General features: G+C 42.2%; 1 protein-coding gene across 1 annotated transcript in view; it reads right to left on the bottom strand.

Moving 5' to 3' along the window:
• Nucleotides 1–17,788: 17,788 nt before the first annotated feature.
• LOC131682056 (hemicentin-2-like) overlaps nt 17,789–23,363 on the bottom strand; it is a 297,123-nt gene continuing 291,548 nt past the window's right edge. The window contains exons 18-19 of the mRNA XM_058963228.1: nt 18,591–18,640; nt 17,789–18,315 (exon numbers count right to left, since the gene is read on the bottom strand). Coding sequence (XP_058819211.1) covers nt 18,058–18,315; nt 18,591–18,640 — 308 coding nt within the window. The 3' untranslated portion in view covers nt 17,789–18,057. The remainder of the gene's footprint in view (nt 18,316–18,590; nt 18,641–23,363) is intronic.

Here is a 23,363-nt window from a genome sequence, read left to right as displayed (position 1 = left end):
AGCATGAAATTAGTTTTTTGTCTTAAAAGTGGTTTTCAATTCACCTGGTTGTCTTCCAATTGTATGTGGTCGAAAGTAAAAAAAGCTTTTTAACCCTTTATAACCCAGTTATAAAATAATTTGTGAGCATTTTATGCCCAAATAAGTGTGGAAAAACAAAATAACGGCTGAAATGTTTTGTTGCGAAAAACTGAACGTGCCTATGAAATTTCATGTATGTTTTGATTGATAGGTTATGAATTGAAGATATGTTGATTGAATTAACGTGCCCCCAGTATCAATCTACCTCGGTCTCCGCTACCCGAGGATCTTTACTCTAACATTCTCACACTCAACACAACATACTGACGGTTTTCATGTTGTTCCATCCCAGTGAGTAAATTTTCTGGCAGAGACCGCTCTGCTAGATTTCTGTAAGTCTTGGTTTGGCAGCCCTGTCAGATTTCTGCGCGAATCCTGTCGGGTTAGTTGAGCTAGGGCGAACTCGGTTTCGCTCGCGTTTTCTGGCAAATTTTGACAGGAACCGAGCTAAACCCTGGCCTAACTCCGACATAAACTGTGCAAAGATCCTGGCAATTCCTTCCTGGTAGAATTCAGCACGAATCGAGCAAAACATCTGACAAAGATATGGCAGGAAGCGTGCAGAGATCTTGGCCGTACATTTCTGAGTGGATTCTGGATAAAAGTGAGCAGCATCGGTTGGTTTAACCGCTTCTGTCAGAAACGGTTGTTGCATTTGAGCGAATTCGTTGCCAGAATTCTCGCACAAATCGCGCAAAATGCTCGCAGAAACTCTGCCAGCATCGATTTCGCTTTGCTCAACTTTTGCTAACTTTCTGCTTGCCACGCTGACCGGGATGAAGCGTAGGTTTCTGCTGCACTGTTTGATTCAAAATATCAATATCATTGTAATTAGGATTTTAAATGGTGAGTCGATACTTATCACGACACTTTCGAACTTGTGAATTTTTTCATACATTTTCATTCATTTTGCCCAGTTTCTTTTTGGAGTGTGTTGTTTACATCCGCTAAGTTTGGTAGTTTTCATTTGTCAATGAGATTCCGGTCAAGATGGAAGAAAATCAGCAAACCGTCCACGAAAGGATTTTGTTCACCCACATTCAAAATCATAGGTTGACGCATCGCGCCTTGGCCATCTAAAATCCGCCGTATCCAACTAAGTTTCTTGGACGCTTCGGACAATGCGACATAAACAGCTGGAAAGCGAAACGCTGGATTGTTTTCGACTGGCCCAACTAACTGACGCCCCACCAAGAAAGAAAAGATATCCTGTGTTATAATGGAGGGGGGTATAGAGAAATTTGTGACATTTTGTTACATGTGGGGAGTCAATTTTGGCCAATTTTTGCGTTACGTAATTTATGAATGGTCTCGTGTCACCACTCCAATCAGCATCACAGTATCCGGTCAAGCATAACTGTTTTTTACGGTCTGCATACAACCGCAGCTTACTGCTTCTTGTTTTCATGAGGTACTTGACCATACGCTTCAGCTCACCCCAATCTACACTACCCAATACACACTTGCTGCTACGTCTGGACGGGTAGTGATTACGACGTAGAGATGTGCTCCCGCAAGACTTCGGTAACGGACGTTGCCTGGAAGCTTTTAACTTCCTTCACGGTTCCTGTAGTAACCAACGTCGATCGGTACGCTGGAGCCTTTGGCTTGATCTAGGCCGAATCGCGAATCGGTTTCTGTAGTAACCAACGTTGATCAGCACGCTGGAGTCTTTGGATTAATCTAGGCCGAATCGCGATGCAACTCTTTTGATATAATTTTCTTGATCGAGACAATAGCAGCCGTTTATGTCCTTCGTAAATCGGATACCGAGAAAGTAACCAATTTCTCCCAACGACGACAGGGTTAGCTTCTTCCGCAGCGCGCTGTCAACAACAGTAACTTCCTTTTCGGCCATAGCGGCAACAATCATGTCATTGACATACAACATCAGGTAGACAAGACCTCCCCCGGACGACTGCTTGACGTATAAACTGGGATCCGATCTAGACAGATCGATATCTAAATCCTATAAATTTCGTCCTGTAGTTGCCCGTGGAGATAGGCTGACTTCACGTCTAGATGATGTACCATCATCTTCTTGTGCCCAGTTACCGTCAACAGAATTCGCAACGTTGTCTGACTAGCAACAGGAGCGAATACAGCGTCGTAATCAACGCCGAAACGCTGCGAAAACCCCTGAGCTACAAGGCGTGCTTTGAGCCGTGAAACGTTTCCGGAACTGTACTCTTTCTTCTTGTAGATCCATTTACAGCCGATTGGAACGCGACCGCCAGGTAGCTGAACCAAAGACCAAGTCTGAATCCGCATCAACGAATCAAATTCTTCAGTCATTACGGGTTTCCGTAGATCCTGCTCGGAACTGTTCATTGGCTCTTCATAAGTTTCGGATTCACCTTCAACTGCTATGGTTCACCTCGTACTCGTCAGATCGTTTCGGAAGGGCTCCACGCGTGCTTCGCTTAGGAGTCTGCTGTTGCCCACCGACCGCCACTTCTTTTTTTCGGATCGTAAAAATCAGGATCAGACTCCTCATGAAGTCCACATTCTACTCCTTCGCGTTGCTCTAGTTTGTGTGGACTTTCAATCTCCACTTTCATCATCAAGTTCTACTAATTGTTCGTTTCAACCAGGAACTGTACCGCGCTGATTTTGCGATCCATCAGCTCGATGAACCTAGCATCCCGGCTGATTGTTATTTCATCATTCTCTGGATCCATAAATCTGAACGCCTTCCTATCATCGCAATAACCAACAAATAATAGCTTGCGAGCCTTACTGTCAAGCTTACTTCGTTTTACGTCAGGAACGTGAACATACGCTGGGGTCCCGAAAACACGAAGGTTCTTCAACGAAGGCTTGCTACCGAACCGCTTCTCAAATGGCGTCTACTCGATAGATCGCGACGGCAGCCGGTTTTGGATGTAACCCGCGATCATGATGGCCTCGCCCTAATACTTTTTGGGTAGCTCTGCATTCAATAGCATACACGTTGCCATCTTCTGTAGGGAACGATTTTTACGTTCCGCCACGCCATTTTGTTGTGGGGAATATGCGGTGGTGGGCTAAACCTGAATGCCCTCTCGCCCATAAAACTCCTTCAACTCTTTGTTGGCATATTCACCCCCACCATTAGACCTTATTACGATACGCGCTCACGTGAGCAACGTAACGTTTGACACAGCCCGCAGCATCTGTTTTTTGTCAAGCAAACCGCAGTACAACGACTAAAGTCGTCGATGAGCATCATTAAGTATCTGAATCCTCCCGGCGCGACGTTCTCCATCGGACCGCAGACGTCCGTATGAACCACATCAAGTATACGCTCAGCACAGTTTTGTGCTACTTTTGAAAAAGATAATTTACCTGCTAGGCAATGGTCGCATAAATGCCTGATCCCGCAATCATGCATTGTGAGTCCTTCGCAAATATTCTCCTCCTGAATGCGATTTAGCACTGATGGATCCCGGAGGCCACACCGGCGATGGCAGGTATGCTGACAATCCGGCAAATGCCGAGTTTCCTTGCTCAGCAGCGCGTCTTCTGCCATCTTCAGGATATACAAATTTCCGAACAAGCCGTAGCAACAACTTTTCATGCGGCTGTTCGCCCATCTAAATATGGAAGCTGTTCTTCAATGTCAGCTTCTTTCACCGAACAGCCTAGATAAGCCGTGTAGTGTCGGTAGTGGTTGTTTCAACCGGCTAAGAATTACACTACGGACTACCTGTTTCAGTGGTAAAAATCTACCAAACAGGGAACCCCAATTCCATAGTGTCATGCGACCCGTGCTATGGGTACAATTGTTGAGGGGGCTTAAAACATTCTCAATGGCGAACGGAGCCTGGGAAGAGTTGGGCGAACTCCCCAGTATGCTGCATTACGCAGCGGAACGTTCACTCTACACACCGATTTTTTTTCACCGATGATCCACTTAATTTTGCCGAATTTTTGTTGGCTGGGGGTTTGCTGAGACTCTCGGCTGTTGGTAGTTCGGCGAAGTTTTGTTGAGTTTCGATTATCAAATTTCGATGTGCCCAGAGGCCGTGTGGTATCCGGCCTAGAATTGAGCCACTGGAGTCCTGCTCCCATGTCGTAGGAGGCGACTGAAAGTAGGAGACCCTAAGTCAAGGTGTAGTTCCGTGCCGAGGACTTAATGACTGGAGGGTCTAAAATATGCCAGTCGCGCACGGAGCATTTTGGGTTTTGCCCTTACTGTGTTATGCGAATCTCTGACACAGTGGACCATTATTTTCTTCGCAAATCGTGGGAATCAAATGATCATGTCCCATTTAAACCTGATATGGCTCGCTAAATGCGTTAACATCCCAACTCGCTTGGTGTCCTCTAGATGTTGTGCAATTTATGTTGGTGATGAAATGTACAGTTCTCTAATCAACAATGGTTAGAATAGCACAAATCAATCTCCAACATAAACGTACAGCAACTATGAATTTATCTCGACTCATGCAGGAAGGTAAAGCTTCCATAGCATTGGTTCAAGAACCGTATTTCCATAAAGGAAACTTCTATTTTGGAAAGTTACTTAACACTGCCTTCATTGCTTACAACAAGACAGGCATGACTAACTCACGTGAAATGCCTCGTGCTTGCATTCTTGCAAATAAGGCTATTGACGCGTGTCTCATATCGGAGCTCACAACTCGCGATATCTGTGTTGTCACTGTTACATTGACTGTCGGAAACGTAGACAAAAAATATATATATTGTTCAGCATACCTACCGCATAACGAATCATCTCCTTCTGATGATTTCAAAAGCGTTGTATCATATTGTAGCAGAAATGGGCTTTCGCTCATTATCGGCAGTGATGCGAATGCTCATCACATCATTTGGGGCAGCTCAGACATCAATCTGAGAGGCTCTGAACTGATGGAGTACATAAGTAGTACAAATCTCCATATTCTGAATGTGGGAAACCGACCAACTTTTGCGAGGTCTGGGAGGGAGGAGGTGTTAGACATAACACTTTGCTCTGATAGAATTTTGCATGAACTGGGAAATTGGCAGGTTCCAAATGAAACTGAACCGTCTCTATCTGATCATAAATATATATTTTTCGATCATTTTGATGTCACCTTCAATGTGGTGACATATCGTAATCCTAAATCTACAAACTGGGACCTCTTTTTGGAAAACTTGGCGACTAAATTTCATGGATATTTTCCAACAATTAGTCAACTAGACGACTTAGATGACGTCGTGGATACGACAAACTCATTCATATTAGCATCCTACGAAGAAGCTTGTCCACTTCGTACTGTTAAATTGACTAGGGGAACCCCTTGGTGGAGGGCTGAGCTTGAAAGAATGAAGAAAGTTATGAGAAGAGCTTGGAACCGGCGTCAGCGTGATGACTCCAGGGCTTTCAGGTCAGCTCGTAGTGCATATAAGAAATGTCTTAGATCTGCAGAACTGGTTGGCTGGCAAAGCCTATGCACTAATGTCTCTAGTCTGAACGAGGCTAGCAGATTAAATAAAATTCTCTCCAAATCGAATGATTTTCAGATGAACTCCTTAAAAACCAGAGGTGGTGTTTATGTGACGGACGAAAAAGATGTTCTTAATTGTCTCTTCGACACACACTTTCCAGGTTGTATCGATCCGGAGTTGAACAATGTTCACAGATCTCATTCTGGTGATTCAGACTCGTGGGCGTTAGCACGCACATTGGTTTCCACTGAATCGGTCAAGTGGGCAGTTGACAGCTTTGCTCCATACAAATCACCCGGAAAAGATGGAATACTTCCCGTGCTACTGTAAAAGGGATTTGATATTCTTAAACATGTCTTGAAAAATATTTTGCTTTCCAGTCTTGCTACCGGGTATATCCCGAAAGCATGGCGAGAAATAACTGTTAGATTTATTCCCAAAGGGGGGCGCTCAAGCTATGAAGAAGCCAAGAGTTTTAGGCCTATCAGCTTAAGTTCTTTTCTTCTGAAAGCTTTGGAACGGATAATCGATCATCACATCAGGAACGTTAGTTTAGTTCAATATCCACTGCACAAAATGCAACATGCATATCACTGTGGGAAATCCACGATCACTCTGCTTCACGATGTTCTTTACAACATTGAGAAAGCCTTCTCGCTCAAGCAATCTAGCTTGGGTGTATTCCTAGATATTGAGGGTGCTTTTGACAATGTGTCCTTCCAGTCTATTCTGGAAGCGACGCGCGGTCATGGGATACCTGCATGTATCTCAGGTTGGATAAACGCAATGCTTAGTAACCGCATACTTTACTCGTCACTGCGACAGGCTGGGATACGGAAGTTGAGTATTTGCGGTTGTCCTCAGGGCGGCGTTCTGTCACCTTTGTTATGGAACTTAGTAGCTGACGGCTTGTTGAAGAAACTCAATGAGCTTGGATTTCCAACCTACGGGTTTGCTGACGATTACCAAATACTAATTACTGGGTTTTGCATCGGAACCATCTTTGACTTAATGCAACAGTCATTAAGAGCTGTCGAACAGTGGTGTCGACAAGTTAAACTATCAGTTAACCCAAGCAAAACTTCAATGGTTCTTTTCACGAAGAAGCGAATAACAACCGGGGTTCGTCCCTTGCAGTTCTTTGATTCTGAGCTACTGTGTGCAGATCAAGTCAAATACGTTGGAGTCATATTGGATTCCAAACTGAATTGGTCTGCTCACATTGAGTTCAGAGTCAAGAAAGCGTGCAAGGCCTTCGGGCAGTGCAGACGAACTTTTGGAAAGACCTGGGGTCTCAAACCTAAATACATCTATTGGATTTACACGACAATTGTACGTCCATTACTGTCATACGGATGCCTTGTGTGTAGAGCTTCCATCCCGGGAAATTATTTCCCGGGAATCCCGGGATTTTTGGATTTCCCGGGATGCCCGATTCCCGAGAAATTGTGTTTTCCCATTCCCGGTATTCGGGAATCCCGGGAAAAAAGATTTTTAATTTATTTCAAAAGGCTTAGGTTCTGCGAAAGAAATTCTGCAGGAAATATTTTTACCGGCAAACATTTGGAGTGAGTAGTGAATGCAGATTGTAGCATTAGTGACGCGCGGTGCTTTCTTAAAAAATCGTTGAGTGTATGTTACAAAACTTGCGATGGTTTTTAGTGATATCATGCTTAACGCAAACCCTATTTAAAATAAGGAATGTTTCTAGAACGTCTGCAGAAATATTTGATCGGTTCATCAAATGCATATTTCGTCTAATTTGTTATACCGTAGGTGTAATATCTGTAAATTTTTGAATATATGAAAAGAAATACATAACGCTGTATCTGTCCAACATCATGCGCATCCAAGCTCGTTGAATGTCGCTTTCAAGGATGCAGAAAGGATTTTTGAAGGGATAAGATCAAACAATCCAGATACTCACCCGTAACAAGAAATCGATGGTGGGCTTCGTCCATCGCTGTACAGTTCGTCCATTATCTGCTTGATTTTGATTCACACTTAATTCTAAATGATACTGATCTTACTGTGACGGAAATGGATTCCATATATCACATTTTCTCATTTGATCGGAAATAACTGCACAGTACCCTGAAGCAGCTCGATCTTTTCATTCAAGATTACTAAAGAAAGTGCTTTGCATTAAATTGATTACATTCCATCGTATCAGAACAACGAATTCCAATTTTGGACAGTAACTCCAGCAGCTGCGTTTAGTCCCAATTGTAAGCGTAACTACCAAAATTTAGGTTATACATATACCCAAGAAAAATTATCAAAAGAAGTTGATGTTGCGTAAACTTATTGACGAGATATCGAATGATTGAATGGTGTGTAGGCCACCAAATCGCCATTTTCTGACAACTGCCTGTAGGACAGATATACATGCAATCAAACGGGTTTGAAAACTTTTCGATTTATTCTTTTGTTTTCAAGAAAATCATTCACCTTTTTATTTTTCTTCTGTATTCCCGGGATCCCGGGATTTCCCGGGAAATTTATTATTTATTTCCCGAATCCCGGGAAGCTGAAAACCGTCGGGAAATGGAAGCACTACTTGTGTGGTGGCAGAGGGGAGATGTGGTGACAGTCCAGTCAAAGCTAAACCATCTGCAAAGAATGGCGCTCATGGCGTTGACTGGTGCTTTCACCACGACTCTGACTGCTGCTCTTGAGGCAATTCTAAATATCAAACCATTACACATACACCTCAAACAAGAAGCACTATCATGTGCATACAGACTGCAGGTTACTGGGCTTTGGAACAGTAACCATGTTGATCTTGCTACCAGTCATACACGATTGTGGTCACAAATGGTTACATGGGGTGAACATATTCTTGCTCCCAGCGATATTACACTCACTTGTAGTTTTCCTTACAGGACATTCCATGTGAAGATTCCCTCTCGAGAGGAGTGGTTGTCTGGCTATATGGAAAGACAACAACAAACGCAAGTGGTCTGTTACACTGACGGTTTTCTTATGGAGGGACGTGCTGGTGCTGGTGTCTACTGTCGTGAAATGAGAATGGAACAATCTCACTCACTAGGTAGATACTATACTGTATTCCAAGCAGAAATCTTTGCGATTATGTGCGGGGTGCAATCGGCCCTTCAACTGAGTTTGTCCGGCAGAGTTATAAACTTCTGCTCCGATAGTCAGGCTGCAATCAAGGCCCTTAGCTCAGACAAATCCCGGTCCAAGCTAGTGATCGCGTGCCGAACCCAAATCGAAGAACTAAGCATGGTCAACACTATCTACCTTGTCTGGGTGCCCGGACATTGCGGTATTACTGGAAATGAATGGGCTGACGAATTGGCCAGGGCAGGTTCAGCGATTGACTTCGTTAGTCCTGAGCCCGCGCTGCCAATTTCGACAAGTTGGATAAGGGAAAAAATACGGTCCTGGGCTTCGTCCGAGCACCGCAATTATTGGAGAAATCTACAAACGTGTCGCCAAACAAAGGCGTTTCTAGAACAACCATGCCCAGTGGTTTCGAAAAATCTCCTACATTTTTCGAAGCTCCACTGCGACATGCTGCCGAGGGCTTTAACCGGCCACTGTACACTGAATTATCACATGGCAACTATTCAGCGCGCTGAGTCTTTTTCATGTGATCTTTGTGAATCCGACTACGGAACCTCATATCATCTGATATGCAACTGTCCAGCGGTAGCGCAATTGCGATTTCGAGTCTTCAGCCGTCCTTATATAGACAAAACCATGTTTGGTCGACTGAAACTCAGAGACATACTAAAGTTTCTTATCCAATGTGGTAAAAAGCTTTAGGCTTATTCGCAGGCAAGTTGAACTACTTGTGAGTTTAACTTACCTGTTGTTTATTTTTGTTTTGTGCTGTTATTTTTCCCACCCTTCCAATTCTACTTCCCCACACCTCCTTGTCGTTTCCTTCCGCTCAGGAAATGATGAAAACACACGGCAAGGCACAGATCCCCGACTATGTACGGGGAACGTGCCATTTGAGCCAATATATTCTGATTCCTGATTCCTGATTGCTCAGCAGCGCGTCTTCTGCCATCTTCAGGATATACAAATTTCCGAACAAGCCGTAGATAAGCCGTGTAGTGTCGGTAGTGGTTGTTTCAACCGGCTAAGAATTACACTACGGACTACCTGTTTCAGTGGTAAAAATCTACCAAACAGGGAACCCCAATTCCATAGTGTCATGCGACCCGTGCTATGGGTACAATTGTTGAGGGGGCTTAAAACATTCTCAATGGCGAACGGAGCCTGGGAAGAGTTGGGCGAACTCCCCAGTATGCTGCATTACGCAGCGGAACGTTCACTCTACACACCGATTTTTTTTCACCGATGATCCACTTAATTTTGCCGAATTTTTGTTGGCTGGGGGTTTGCTGAGACTCTCGGCTGTTGGTAGTTCGGCGAAGTTTTGTTGAGTTTCGATTATCAAATTTCGATGTGCCCAGAGGCCGTGTGGTATCCGGCCTAGAATTGAGCCACTGGAGTCCTGCTCCCATGTCGTAGGAGGCGACTGAAAGTAGGAGACCCTAAGTCAAGGTGTAGTTCCGTGCCGAGGACTTAATGACTGGAGGGTCTAAAATATGCCAGTCGCGCACGGAGCATTTTGGGTTTTGCCCTTACTGTGTTATGCGAATCTCTGACACAGTGGACCATTATTTTCTTCGCAAATCGTGGGAATCAAATGATCATGTCCCATTTAAACCTGATATGGCTCGCTAAATGCGTTAACATCCCAACTCGCTTGGTGTCCTCTAGATGTTGTGCAATTTATGTTGGTGATGAAATGTACAGTTCTCTAATCAACAATGGTTAGAATAGCACAAATCAATCTCCAACATAAACGTACAGCAACTATGAATTTATCTCGACTCATGCAGGAAGGTAAAGCTTCCATAGCATTGGTTCAAGAACCGTATTTCCATAAAGGAAACTTCTATTTTGGAAAGTTACTTAACACTGCCTTCATTGCTTACAACAAGACAGGCATGACTAACTCACGTGAAATGCCTCGTGCTTGCATTCTTGCAAATAAGGCTATTGACGCGTGTCTCATATCGGAGCTCACAACTCGCGATATCTGTGTTGTCACTGTTACATTGACTGTCGGAAACGTAGACAAAAAATATATATATTGTTCAGCATACCTACCGCATAACGAATCATCTCCTTCTGATGATTTCAAAAGCGTTGTATCATATTGTAGCAGAAATGGGCTTTCGCTCATTATCGGCAGTGATGCGAATGCTCATCACATCATTTGGGGCAGCTCAGACATCAATCTGAGAGGCTCTGAACTGATGGAGTACATAAGTAGTACAAATCTCCATATTCTGAATGTGGGAAACCGACCAACTTTTGCGAGGTCTGGGAGGGAGGAGGTGTTAGACATAACACTTTGCTCTGATAGAATTTTGCATGAACTGGGAAATTGGCAGGTTCCAAATGAAACTGAACCGTCTCTATCTGATCATAAATATATATTTTTCGATCATTTTGATGTCACCTTCAATGTGGTGACATATCGTAATCCTAAATCTACAAACTGGGACCTCTTTTTGGAAAACTTGGCGACTAAATTTCATGGATATTTTCCAACAATTAGTCAACTAGACGACTTAGATGACGTCGTGGATACGACAAACTCATTCATATTAGCATCCTACGAAGAAGCTTGTCCACTTCGTACTGTTAAATTGACTAGGGGAACCCCTTGGTGGAGGGCTGAGCTTGAAAGAATGAAGAAAGTTATGAGAAGAGCTTGGAACCGGCGTCAGCGTGATGACTCCAGGGCTTTCAGGTCAGCTCGTAGTGCATATAAGAAATGTCTTAGATCTGCAGAACTGGTTGGCTGGCAAAGCCTATGCACTAATGTCTCTAGTCTGAACGAGGCTAGCAGATTAAATAAAATTCTCTCCAAATCGAATGATTTTCAGATGAACTCCTTAAAAACCAGAGGTGGTGTTTATGTGACGGACGAAAAAGATGTTCTTAATTGTCTCTTCGACACACACTTTCCAGGTTGTATCGATCCGGAGTTGAACAATGTTCACAGATCTCATTCTGGTGATTCAGACTCGTGGGCGTTAGCACGCACATTGGTTTCCACTGAATCGGTCAAGTGGGCAGTTGACAGCTTTGCTCCATACAAATCACCCGGAAAAGATGGAATACTTCCCGTGCTACTGTAAAAGGGATTTGATATTCTTAAACATGTCTTGAAAAATATTTTGCTTTCCAGTCTTGCTACCGGGTATATCCCGAAAGCATGGCGAGAAATAACTGTTAGATTTATTCCCAAAGGGGGGCGCTCAAGCTATGAAGAAGCCAAGAGTTTTAGGCCTATCAGCTTAAGTTCTTTTCTTCTGAAAGCTTTGGAACGGATAATCGATCATCACATCAGGAACGTTAGTTTAGTTCAATATCCACTGCACAAAATGCAACATGCATATCACTGTGGGAAATCCACGATCACTCTGCTTCACGATGTTCTTTACAACATTGAGAAAGCCTTCTCGCTCAAGCAATCTAGCTTGGGTGTATTCCTAGATATTGAGGGTGCTTTTGACAATGTGTCCTTCCAGTCTATTCTGGAAGCGACGCGCGGTCATGGGATACCTGCATGTATCTCAGGTTGGATAAACGCAATGCTTAGTAACCGCATACTTTACTCGTCACTGCGACAGGCTGGGATACGGAAGTTGAGTATTTGCGGTTGTCCTCAGGGCGGCGTTCTGTCACCTTTGTTATGGAACTTAGTAGCTGACGGCTTGTTGAAGAAACTCAATGAGCTTGGATTTCCAACCTACGGGTTTGCTGACGATTACCAAATACTAATTACTGGGTTTTGCATCGGAACCATCTTTGACTTAATGCAACAGTCATTAAGAGCTGTCGAACAGTGGTGTCGACAAGTTAAACTATCAGTTAACCCAAGCAAAACTTCAATGGTTCTTTTCACGAAGAAGCGAATAACAACCGGGGTTCGTCCCTTGCAGTTCTTTGATTCTGAGCTACTGTGTGCAGATCAAGTCAAATACGTTGGAGTCATATTGGATTCCAAACTGAATTGGTCTGCTCACATTGAGTTCAGAGTCAAGAAAGCGTGCAAGGCCTTCGGGCAGTGCAGACGAACTTTTGGAAAGACCTGGGGTCTCAAACCTAAATACATCTATTGGATTTACACGACAATTGTACGTCCATTACTGTCATACGGATGCCTTGTGTGTAGAGCTTCCATCCCGGGAAATTATTTCCCGGGAATCCCGGGATTTTTGGATTTCCCGGGATGCCCGATTCCCGAGAAATTGTGTTTTCCCATTCCCGGTATTCGGGAATCCCGGGAAAAAAGATTTTTAATTTATTTCAAAAGGCTTAGGTTCTGCGAAAGAAATTCTGCAGGAAATATTTTTACCGGCAAACATTTGGAGTGAGTAGTGAATGCAGATTGTAGCATTAGTGACGCGCGGTGCTTTCTTAAAAAATCGTTGAGTGTATGTTACAAAACTTGCGATGGTTTTTAGTGATATCATGCTTAACGCAAACCCTATTTAAAATAAGGAATGTTTCTAGAACGTCTGCAGAAATATTTGATCGGTTCATCAAATGCATATTTCGTCTAATTTGTTATACCGTAGGTGTAATATCTGTAAATTTTTGAATATATGAAAAGAAATACATAACGCTGTATCTGTCCAACATCATGCGCATCCAAGCTCGTTGAATGTCGCTTTCAAGGATGCAGAAAGGATTTTTGAAGGGATAAGATCAAACAATCCAGATACTCACCCGTAACAAGAAATCGATGGTGGGCTTCGTCCATCGCTGTACAGTTCGTCCATTATCTGCTTGATTTTGATTCACACTTAATTCTAAATGATACTGATCTTACTGTGACGGAAATGGATTCCATATATCACATTTTCTCATTTGATCGGAAATAACTGCACAGTACCCTGAAGCAGCTCGATCTTTTCATTCAAGATTACTAAAGAAAGTGCTTTGCATTAAATTGATTACATTCCATCGTATCAGAACAACGAATTCCAATTTTGGACAGTAACTCCAGCAGCTGCGTTTAGTCCCAATTGTAAGCGTAACTACCAAAATTTAGGTTATACATATACCCAAGAAAAATTATCAAAAGAAGTTGATGTTGCGTAAACTTATTGACGAGATATCGAATGATTGAATGGTGTGTAGGCCACCAAATCGCCATTTTCTGACAACTGCCTGTAGGACAGATATACATGCAATCAAACGGGTTTGAAAACTTTTCGATTTATTCTTTTGTTTTCAAGAAAATCATTCACCTTTTTATTTTTCTTCTGTATTCCCGGGATCCCGGGATTTCCCGGGAAATTTATTATTTATTTCCCGAATCCCGGGAAGCTGAAAACCGTCGGGAAATGGAAGCACTACTTGTGTGGTGGCAGAGGGGAGATGTGGTGACAGTCCAGTCAAAGCTAAACCATCTGCAAAGAATGGCGCTCATGGCGTTGACTGGTGCTTTCACCACGACTCTGACTGCTGCTCTTGAGGCAATTCTAAATATCAAACCATTACACATACACCTCAAACAAGAAGCACTATCATGTGCATACAGACTGCAGGTTACTGGGCTTTGGAACAGTAACCATGTTGATCTTGCTACCAGTCATACACGATTGTGGTCACAAATGGTTACATGGGGTGAACATATTCTTGCTCCCAGCGATATTACACTCACTTGTAGTTTTCCTTACAGGACATTCCATGTGAAGATTCCCTCTCGAGAGGAGTGGTTGTCTGGCTATATGGAAAGACAACAACAAACGCAAGTGGTCTGTTACACTGACGGTTTTCTTATGGAGGGACGTGCTGGTGCTGGTGTCTACTGTCGTGAAATGAGAATGGAACAATCTCACTCACTAGGTAGATACTATACTGTATTCCAAGCAGAAATCTTTGCGATTATGTGCGGGGTGCAATCGGCCCTTCAACTGAGTTTGTCCGGCAGAGTTATAAACTTCTGCTCCGATAGTCAGGCTGCAATCAAGGCCCTTAGCTCAGACAAATCCCGGTCCAAGCTAGTGATCGCGTGCCGAACCCAAATCGAAGAACTAAGCATGGTCAACACTATCTACCTTGTCTGGGTGCCCGGACATTGCGGTATTACTGGAAATGAATGGGCTGACGAATTGGCCAGGGCAGGTTCAGCGATTGACTTCGTTAGTCCTGAGCCCGCGCTGCCAATTTCGACAAGTTGGATAAGGGAAAAAATACGGTCCTGGGCTTCGTCCGAGCACCGCAATTATTGGAGAAATCTACAAACGTGTCGCCAAACAAAGGCGTTTCTAGAACAACCATGCCCAGTGGTTTCGAAAAATCTCCTACATTTTTCGAAGCTCCACTGCGACATGCTGCCGAGGGCTTTAACCGGCCACTGTACACTGAATTATCACATGGCAACTATTCAGCGCGCTGAGTCTTTTTCATGTGATCTTTGTGAATCCGACTACGGAACCTCATATCATCTGATATGCAACTGTCCAGCGGTAGCGCAATTGCGATTTCGAGTCTTCAGCCGTCCTTATATAGACAAAACCATGTTTGGTCGACTGAAACTCAGAGACATACTAAAGTTTCTTATCCAATGTGGTAAAAAGCTTTAGGCTTATTCGCAGGCAAGTTGAACTACTTGTGAGTTTAACTTACCTGTTGTTTATTTTTGTTTTGTGCTGTTATTTTTCCCACCCTTCCAATTCTACTTCCCCACACCTCCTTGTCGTTTCCTTCCGCTCAGGAAATGATGAAAACACACGGCAAGGCACAGATCCCCGACTATGTACGGGGAACGTGCCATTTGAGCCAATATATTCTGATTCCTGATTCCTGATTGCTCAGCAGCGCGTCTTCTGCCATCTTCAGGATATACAAATTTCCGAACAAGCCGTAGCAACAACTTTTCCTTGTTTATTCCCAACATTACACCGCGATGCTTCAAACTTTACATTTTGGGTTAGTTTACGCACTGATAGCAAGCCACTTTCCAAAACCGAAATGTATAGCACATCTTTGAATAAAATGTCCACTACTTTTTCTTCACCATCAACACACTTCACCAATCCTTCACCGATACCAGCGGACGTGGTTACGGAACCATCGACGAGAATCACTTTTATCTTCACACTATCGTCCAGTGATACCAATTTTACCATGGATTCTTCCTATAGTTTAGTGCTGATTACCTAGTATACTTTTATGTGAGTAGATAGTGAATCCGAAAATAAGTAATATTTGTAATTTTCATATTAGGCAATTAAGGGTGATTAAATGGCGCGTCCCGCGGGCCATTTAAAGGCGAGTAGAGCGGCAAAAAATGACGACGGCAAATCGCCCAAATGTTGCTTTTGAAATAGCCCCTTAATTGCCAGCAATTTGCTGGCAAATTGAAGGGCAATTAGCGCATCCGAGTTGGCAAATAGCCCCCCGTTAGCCAGCAACTTGCCCTTTTTGACTGGGTAGAGATGTTTCTCGATGTCTTCTTCTTCAGTCACGTTGAGACTGCAAATCCGCCGAAGTAATGCCGCCCGCGACGTCATTGTCGCCTTTTCGTGGAAATCCCTGAGCACTTTCCACACATCCGGTACTGTAAGCGCATCACGAACTAAATTCAGCTGACTATCTTCAATATACAGAACGATAGTAGTTAGTGTTTTCTGATCGCGTTTCGACCACGCATCAGTTACCGCTTCCGGTTTTACCTCCGATACAACCGACCACAAATCTTCGACTTTTAAGAGCATCTCCATGCGTTTCTTCCACACGGAATAGTACTGGTTACTTAACCGGACGAATAAATATTTTTCGCTCATTTTAATTTTCCGTTTTCGTACACCAGCAATCGAAACCAAAACACTCACAAAGTTCGTTTCAGATCTGTGCAACCGTACCCTCGCGATGACGTAACACACAGTCCAACTGCAACTGGTTATTCGCCGAGCGACATAACCTCAATTGTAAAAATTTCCACGCACAACGGCACTAACGTTATCTGCTCCCTCACACGTTCTGAGCCCACAACCTTTGCGATTAACCGGCAGACACCCAACAGGTAGCGAAGTGGATAGGCCAACACCGGCGATAACGGAGTCAACTCGGGGAACTCGCGATATTAATGAAATAACGCACAACTCGTACCGACTGTTAACCCTCTGGACGTCGCGCATATGAACGAGCAGCCGCTGATGCTCTAAGACGATATCGCTAGCTTTTCAGAGCAGCGTGCACTCAGTGCACTAGCGCGTCTGCCGGAAGGTTAACAACGTTTTTATTGCACGGACTGTTACACGGAATGGATTTCAATGTTTTGTGTTTGCACTTTTCTCTTCACTGCAGAACTGATTGCAGAGTTGTTGCGACAGGTAAATATATTGCAGCCATGTACACTCTCAACAGTTTCATCAAGAGGGCGAAGCGATCCAAATCGAAAACGTACAATGTGCAGAACTTCCCAAATCGAGACGAACACAAGCAGAGTGTTGTCAAAACGCGCCCATGAAAACTTTACACGATGCTGCCAAAAATACTGGTGCTGCATCATTGATGAGGCCTACATCATAGCGGACTTCAAGCAATTGCCGGAATCGAAAAATTTAATGAGTTAGGAAAATTTTGCTGTGTGGGATCGTTTCCGACGGAAAAAAACCGTCTAATGTTGACAGCTTGGCAGGCCAAATTCACTTCTGGTAATCGTAGTGAACCATTTGTGATCAAAGGCACCATGAATGAATCATTCTTGATCAAAGGCACCACGTGCCGAATAACATGAATTCACCCAACTGTTTTGAACTTCGTCTGATCGAAACCTATTGAGTCACGATAAAGCGAGGCGAAGGACGAAAATAATATGATTAGGAAGTGGATTTAAACAGAAAACGTACCGGAAATGACAGTGTAAAGCATTAATGGAGAGCGTCGATCGCAAATATCGAGCATTTTACTCAAATTGATCCTAACATTTAATCGATATATGTAAGCTGAAATAAGTATACTGAGCTTTGGTTACATTTAGATTACTTTGTTGTAGCAGATATAGAAAAAAAAATATGAAAAACTGAAAAAAGTGATTATGAAAATATGATTTTGAGGGATCTTTAATACAATAAGATCTAACAGTAACAGTAAAACATTTGGGTTTAACGCAATTTAGTTTGTAAAAGTATTAGCTACAGTTTCGTTAAAAATTATATTTGCAATCTTGATGTGATTTTCAGGCTTTCTTTCAATGAGTTCATCCCAACTGAAATACAAAATCTGAACATTTCTTTTATTCTCTTAGTAAAATAGTTATATATACTTCGTTCTACTCTCAAAAGAACACCTTTCACAACTTTACATGATTCCACACGAGGACGAAAAGATTCGCCGAAAATCAGCGACATCGAGCGAAAGAGAGATATGTTACGCATCTACGCACATGATTTACACTAAATATAAAGTAGGAAAATCGAGTAAAAAATTGCACTGTTTCCCACTCACTAGGAGCCACTTGCAAGCCGACCGGTAAGTTACCGGTCAAACACAGCTCTCCGGTACCCTGGTGGTCATGAGGCAATCCTTAATCACGTTGATATCTAGATCGGATCCGTTGGCTGTGACGCTGATGGGCAGACTTACTCCATTTCTACTGCCTTCCATGGTCGTCGGTTCACGTTGGGCTGCTGTTGTCACCCTGCCGCTGTCCAGCCCCATATTTCCACTGAGGTTGGTCAGGTCTATCGGGTTAAGGTAGTACGAGTTTGCCGAGTAGTCGACAAATGCGTAACCGTCGTCCTGGATCAGGAGAATGGAGGTACAATAAGTGTGATTCGATTACATTTGGGATTTTCGATTGATTGACACCGGTGTAGTGAATTGCACTGGTTTTGAACTTTCTAGCAGAAGTGTCAATGGAACATTCTGCACTTCTGCCAGTTTTCTGCACTTCTGCTAAAAAGAGCAAAAACGGTGCAGTTTCAGTGCACTCCACTACACCGAAACCCCAATTCCAAAACGCTATTTCTCTCGTTGCGAAGACAACTCCGTATTTGATGAATCGGATATCTTACCTTGTCTCTGGAACTAGGCATAGGTGACGATGCCAATGGGGAAGACGAAACTGTGTGCGAGAAAAATAAGAAAACAAGTCGTTAGGAAAAGTTTAGCTGACAGTAAAAGTTGGTCATATACAGTGGTGGATCCAGGGGGAGGGTCTTGGGGGTCCGGACCCCCCCCCCCCCGAAAATTTTTAGCATCTTGAGAATTTTTAAAAAGTTTCTTTTTTTAATTCATTCTAAGTTCAAAATCTTTGCAAACCAGATTCGATTACCAAAACTGAGTTTAATTAAATGAGGGTATTACATATGGGATCATCCATAAATGACGTAGCGTTATATGGGGGAGGGGAGAGTTTTGCATTTTGTGATGTTGTGTGACGACGGGGGGGAGTAGGGGGTCATGTCAGGCTACGTAGTTTTTTTAAAGGGGAATAACTAACATCGTTTTTTTATTTAAAAAAGAATAGGGGGAGGGGGGAGAGTTACCGTAAAGCTACGTAATTACCAGGGGGGATTTAGAGGTTTGTGACGAAATGTTACGATGGGGGAGGGGGGGTGTTAAAAATTACTCAAAAAATGCTACGTCATTTATGGATGGTGCTTATTACGTATTGTACAATGAACATTATAAAGTCGAAATTTTGGACCCCCTCCGAATTTTTTTCTGGATCCGCTCCTGGTGAAGTAGCTTCTTTGCGGTTGATAGCTACTACAGTACGATCAAGTAAACAAAGAGTACGAAAATCTGTTGACAATTCTTATAGTGTAAGTGTTTTCAAGTGGTTTTATTATACACGGTAAAAAATGGACACGTCCAATCCAAATGATTTTGCACTTGAATCTTCCATCACTAGCAATTGAAGTGATTTGGTATTGATTTTCTAATGATTCATAACTAGTAGCAAAGTGAACCGATCTTTAAGAACTATTCAATGGAAACCACCTTTAAATTGAAACGTATATCTGTTGAATTCGCACTACTATATAAATCTATTGAATTTAAATGGTTCCGCTTTTGTTTTAAATGTCAAAGCGCGAGTACGCTAACACCTCTTACAAACAAGCAAAAAGTAGATAACTTGTGGCATACCCAGGGTATTCTAGAGCGTAAGTATCATACAGGATTTGTTGTAGTCAAATCTTTTATGCAATTATTTATTTTCAGGCAAAGGAATCGAACGATATACATAGACAGATCGTATGAAAAACGTATAGGCTTTTAGGCATTATCCATCAGCAGCAGTATGCAAAGTATTCTAAATTGAAGTGATTTACTGTTGATTTCGTTGTGCTTTGATATGATATATTCTAAAGGATTAGCACATCGCATTGTAATGTTTGACAAGTAGTGCGAATTCAACAGTAAATCACTTTACATCAACGTGAGAATTTTTTACCGTGTAGAAATCAAATAACTTGAGCGTTAGCATTAAACCACCGACGAACTGACGTGACAGAGGCATTCAACAAGCGTCCAATACAAAATAACGATTGTTTTGAAATGAAGCGATCGCTACTATCAAACTACGACAGATTGCTCCGCCATGTTTGAATCAGGGTATGCTTCTCGATAAGTATATTGATATTACAGAAGGTGTGCAATTCCTTCACCTGCGTATGTAGTGGTAATACCACAGACAAACAGACATAACACTATGAAGAATAATTCGCGAATTCTTGCGTGCCATTAGCGAATTCTATGTGTGCCATTAGCGCTACCTACCGTCGTTCTTGCTCAACTTTTGTTTTCACCTCATCGAAGATAGCGACGCTGCGCACTTTTGACAGATTGATAATCGTAAGCTTCTAAATGTATGCTTATTTTCGTTGACAACTGCTTACACTAGTGCGAGACCATTCCGTATAATACGAGTTATGCTTCCCGAATTATGCTCCTCGAATGAACTGTTTCAGTTACAAAATTTGCCAGATGAATGCAAGGAAACAAATTTAGTTATACTGTTATTGTTACACAGTAATACAGTGTGAATTCGTGATTTCTTGCAGTCCATTTTTGCTTGATGAATTTGCTTCCTGTGTTCTAGATCGCAAGACCAGAGGCGTCTAACAATGCTAGAATAATATTGCGAAAAACATTTTTCCACCCATAATTGGTATTTGATTGTTATTTGCGATAGTATGGGCGTTGAACATAGACGTTTAGCAGACTCAGCTTCGAAATCTATATATTGGAAACTTACCATGGTCCATTCTAAATACGGACAGTAGATAGGGTAAATATGTGAAAATACTTTGCTGAAACTGGGACTGATAGTGCCAATTTTATAACAATTAGAAAGTGACACATCAAACGCACATGACCATTTTGGCTTGATTGGATCCATTAGCACAAGCTACAATCAAGCAACACATTCTCCTGGTTCGCTATGGGAGCCAAGTCGAGGGACCTAGAAAGATTCAAACGGTGACCAGCACATAAGATCAATAACGGGTCGGTACGATCACCCATCTCGGAAAACAACACCGGAAAGGGTACATGCATCGTTATGATATGGTCGAACACAAGCTAACTGGCGTTGCCTTCAGAGCCGTTTTCTCAGATTTGCCTAATCAGGAGGACGATTCATTAACGGATTCGTCGGTCACCACGGAATCGAAGTGAAGCGAACGACTGACAGTACGACAGAGAACGACAGGAGGAGAGCCTCTGCGCGCCGGTAACAAGCTGATGTCGCCAGGACTCGAAGCCAAAACTGTGGTGTGAAGCATGAGAGTAGTGATGAAGAGCACGGTTAGGAGGAAACCCGGGATGGCATGCTAAGGCAGGCGTGATGCGGATCCGTGAGTAAATATAAGAGACAAAGCCGGTTTAGAATATTAAAGAATGAGGGCCAGTAATTAGTACAGAATAGGAGATATTTGAGGTAGTCAATAGAGTGGGACATGGTTATATGAAAAAAATAAAATTTCGCTCCGAGTAACTTTTTGGGTCCCATTTAGCTCCCAGAACAACTCTGCAAATTTTTAGTTCGATCGGTGAAACTATATTTTTGCGCCCACTGTTTAAAGTTTACATGGGATTTCGAATGGGGAAAACGTCTTTTGCAAATTAATTCTTCCAAGAGTCACCCGTTACCTCCTAAAAATAAATAGATGTATGATTTTTATAGGAAATTTGTCAAGGAAACAAAGTCTAGAAGACCACGAAACGATCTGATGCTTGTGGAAAAAGTTATTAAGCAAAAACCGATTGATGCCCTGAAGATTAATGAAAATTTTACTTTTCATAGCATCACTGCTGCTGACGGTCGAATTATATACAAAATCTTTAATTTTCTCTTATTATGTACAAAAGAAGACTCAATTTATCCCTGAAAACTCTTGCGAAGTTGCCAGACAGTATAGAAAAATGATTTGGAGACATTAAGAGAAGATCAAAACAAGATTGCATATAATTGGACAACCAACAACAGTGGTGCTAGAAACAATGAATATTTTATCGATCGTCAGAGCATCAATTGGTTTCAGCTTAATAACTTTTTTCTCAAGCGTCAGATCGTTTCGTAGTTTTCGAGACTTTGTTTCTGTGTTAAATTTCCTACAAAAGGCACGTAACGGTTTATTTTTAAGAAGCAATGGGCGACTCCTGGAGGAATTATTTTGTGAAAGTTAATTTTCTCATATAAAATCCCATGTAAACTTTAAATGGTGGGCGCAAAAATATAGTTTCAGGGATCAAGCTAAGAATTTGCGCAGATGTTCTAGGACTCAAATGGTACCCAAAAAGTTGCTCGGAGCTGGAATCTAAAAAATATTATAGTTTAAACAAATAATAGTATTTTTGGATATTTTTGGTTTGAGTTTTCTTCCATGCTTGTCGGTGCTGCCTCAGCGATCCATTCACATCGCAAGCAAACCTATTACACGTCCTTGCCATCAACTTCTGAATCTAGTCAAAAATATTGTTTCCACTTTTTTCATCTGCCATTTAAAATAAGCTTTTGCAGCAATATGGTCCTCGTGGAATGGATCTTCCAATTGTTTCTCTTTAGCACCCGTTCCCGCATCTTGTTCCTGATCAAGACCTTGTAATGCATATTGTCCAAGCAAATATGCCCAGAAAGAGACCATCAAGCAATTTTCAACAATCTGATTTTGGATATACAATATGTAAGCCAAAAGGGGAAGCACAAAAACAGAAGTTTCACCGACAGCTCAACTGAAATTAAGCTTAATATATTACTGATCTAAATTTGAATTATAAGTAAAATACGTTATCACAATCGAAATCGGAATAGAAAGTTTTTAATCCTTGCACCTTTTTTGTTTTGACAGAAAGCAAACACACAAATTTTCATTCCCAGACTACTACGCGGTAGCATCATAAGACAAACAGTGGCGCCACGTCGCACAGTGGCTGGAGGCTGGCCAAAACCTCAAAAATTTATTTTTGAAATATTGATATTTTATATTTTTCCTGAATTTCTCATGTATTGTATGACCTATATTCAAAATTTTATAATCATTGTACAAGAACACGATTTTTAACATGAGTGTAAACATAGCAAAGTCCAGGCTTTTTAATGGTTTTCATTTCCGAAACCACCATTGCTCTGTTCACTTCAAATGCATGTTGCTCTCTTGATTTTGGTCCGATTTTAGCACAACTAGTTTCATTGTGTAGAGGAACGAAAGAACTTGGTTTGTGAATAAAATACGTTTGGTAAATTTGCTTGGAACTATGACTTTTTAGTTCAAATATGTTTGAGGTGGTCAGATCGCAAATACTTTTTTCACTAATGTATTCTGTACAAATTTCGGAAT

This window comes from Topomyia yanbarensis, chromosome 2, assembly GCF_030247195.1.
Source record: "Topomyia yanbarensis strain Yona2022 chromosome 2, ASM3024719v1, whole genome shotgun sequence".
In the NCBI taxonomy this organism is placed as follows: domain Eukaryota; kingdom Metazoa; phylum Arthropoda; class Insecta; order Diptera; family Culicidae; genus Topomyia; species Topomyia yanbarensis.
The sequence above is the reverse complement of the archived record's forward strand: the minus strand, read 5'-3'. Positions and strand labels throughout refer to the sequence as shown.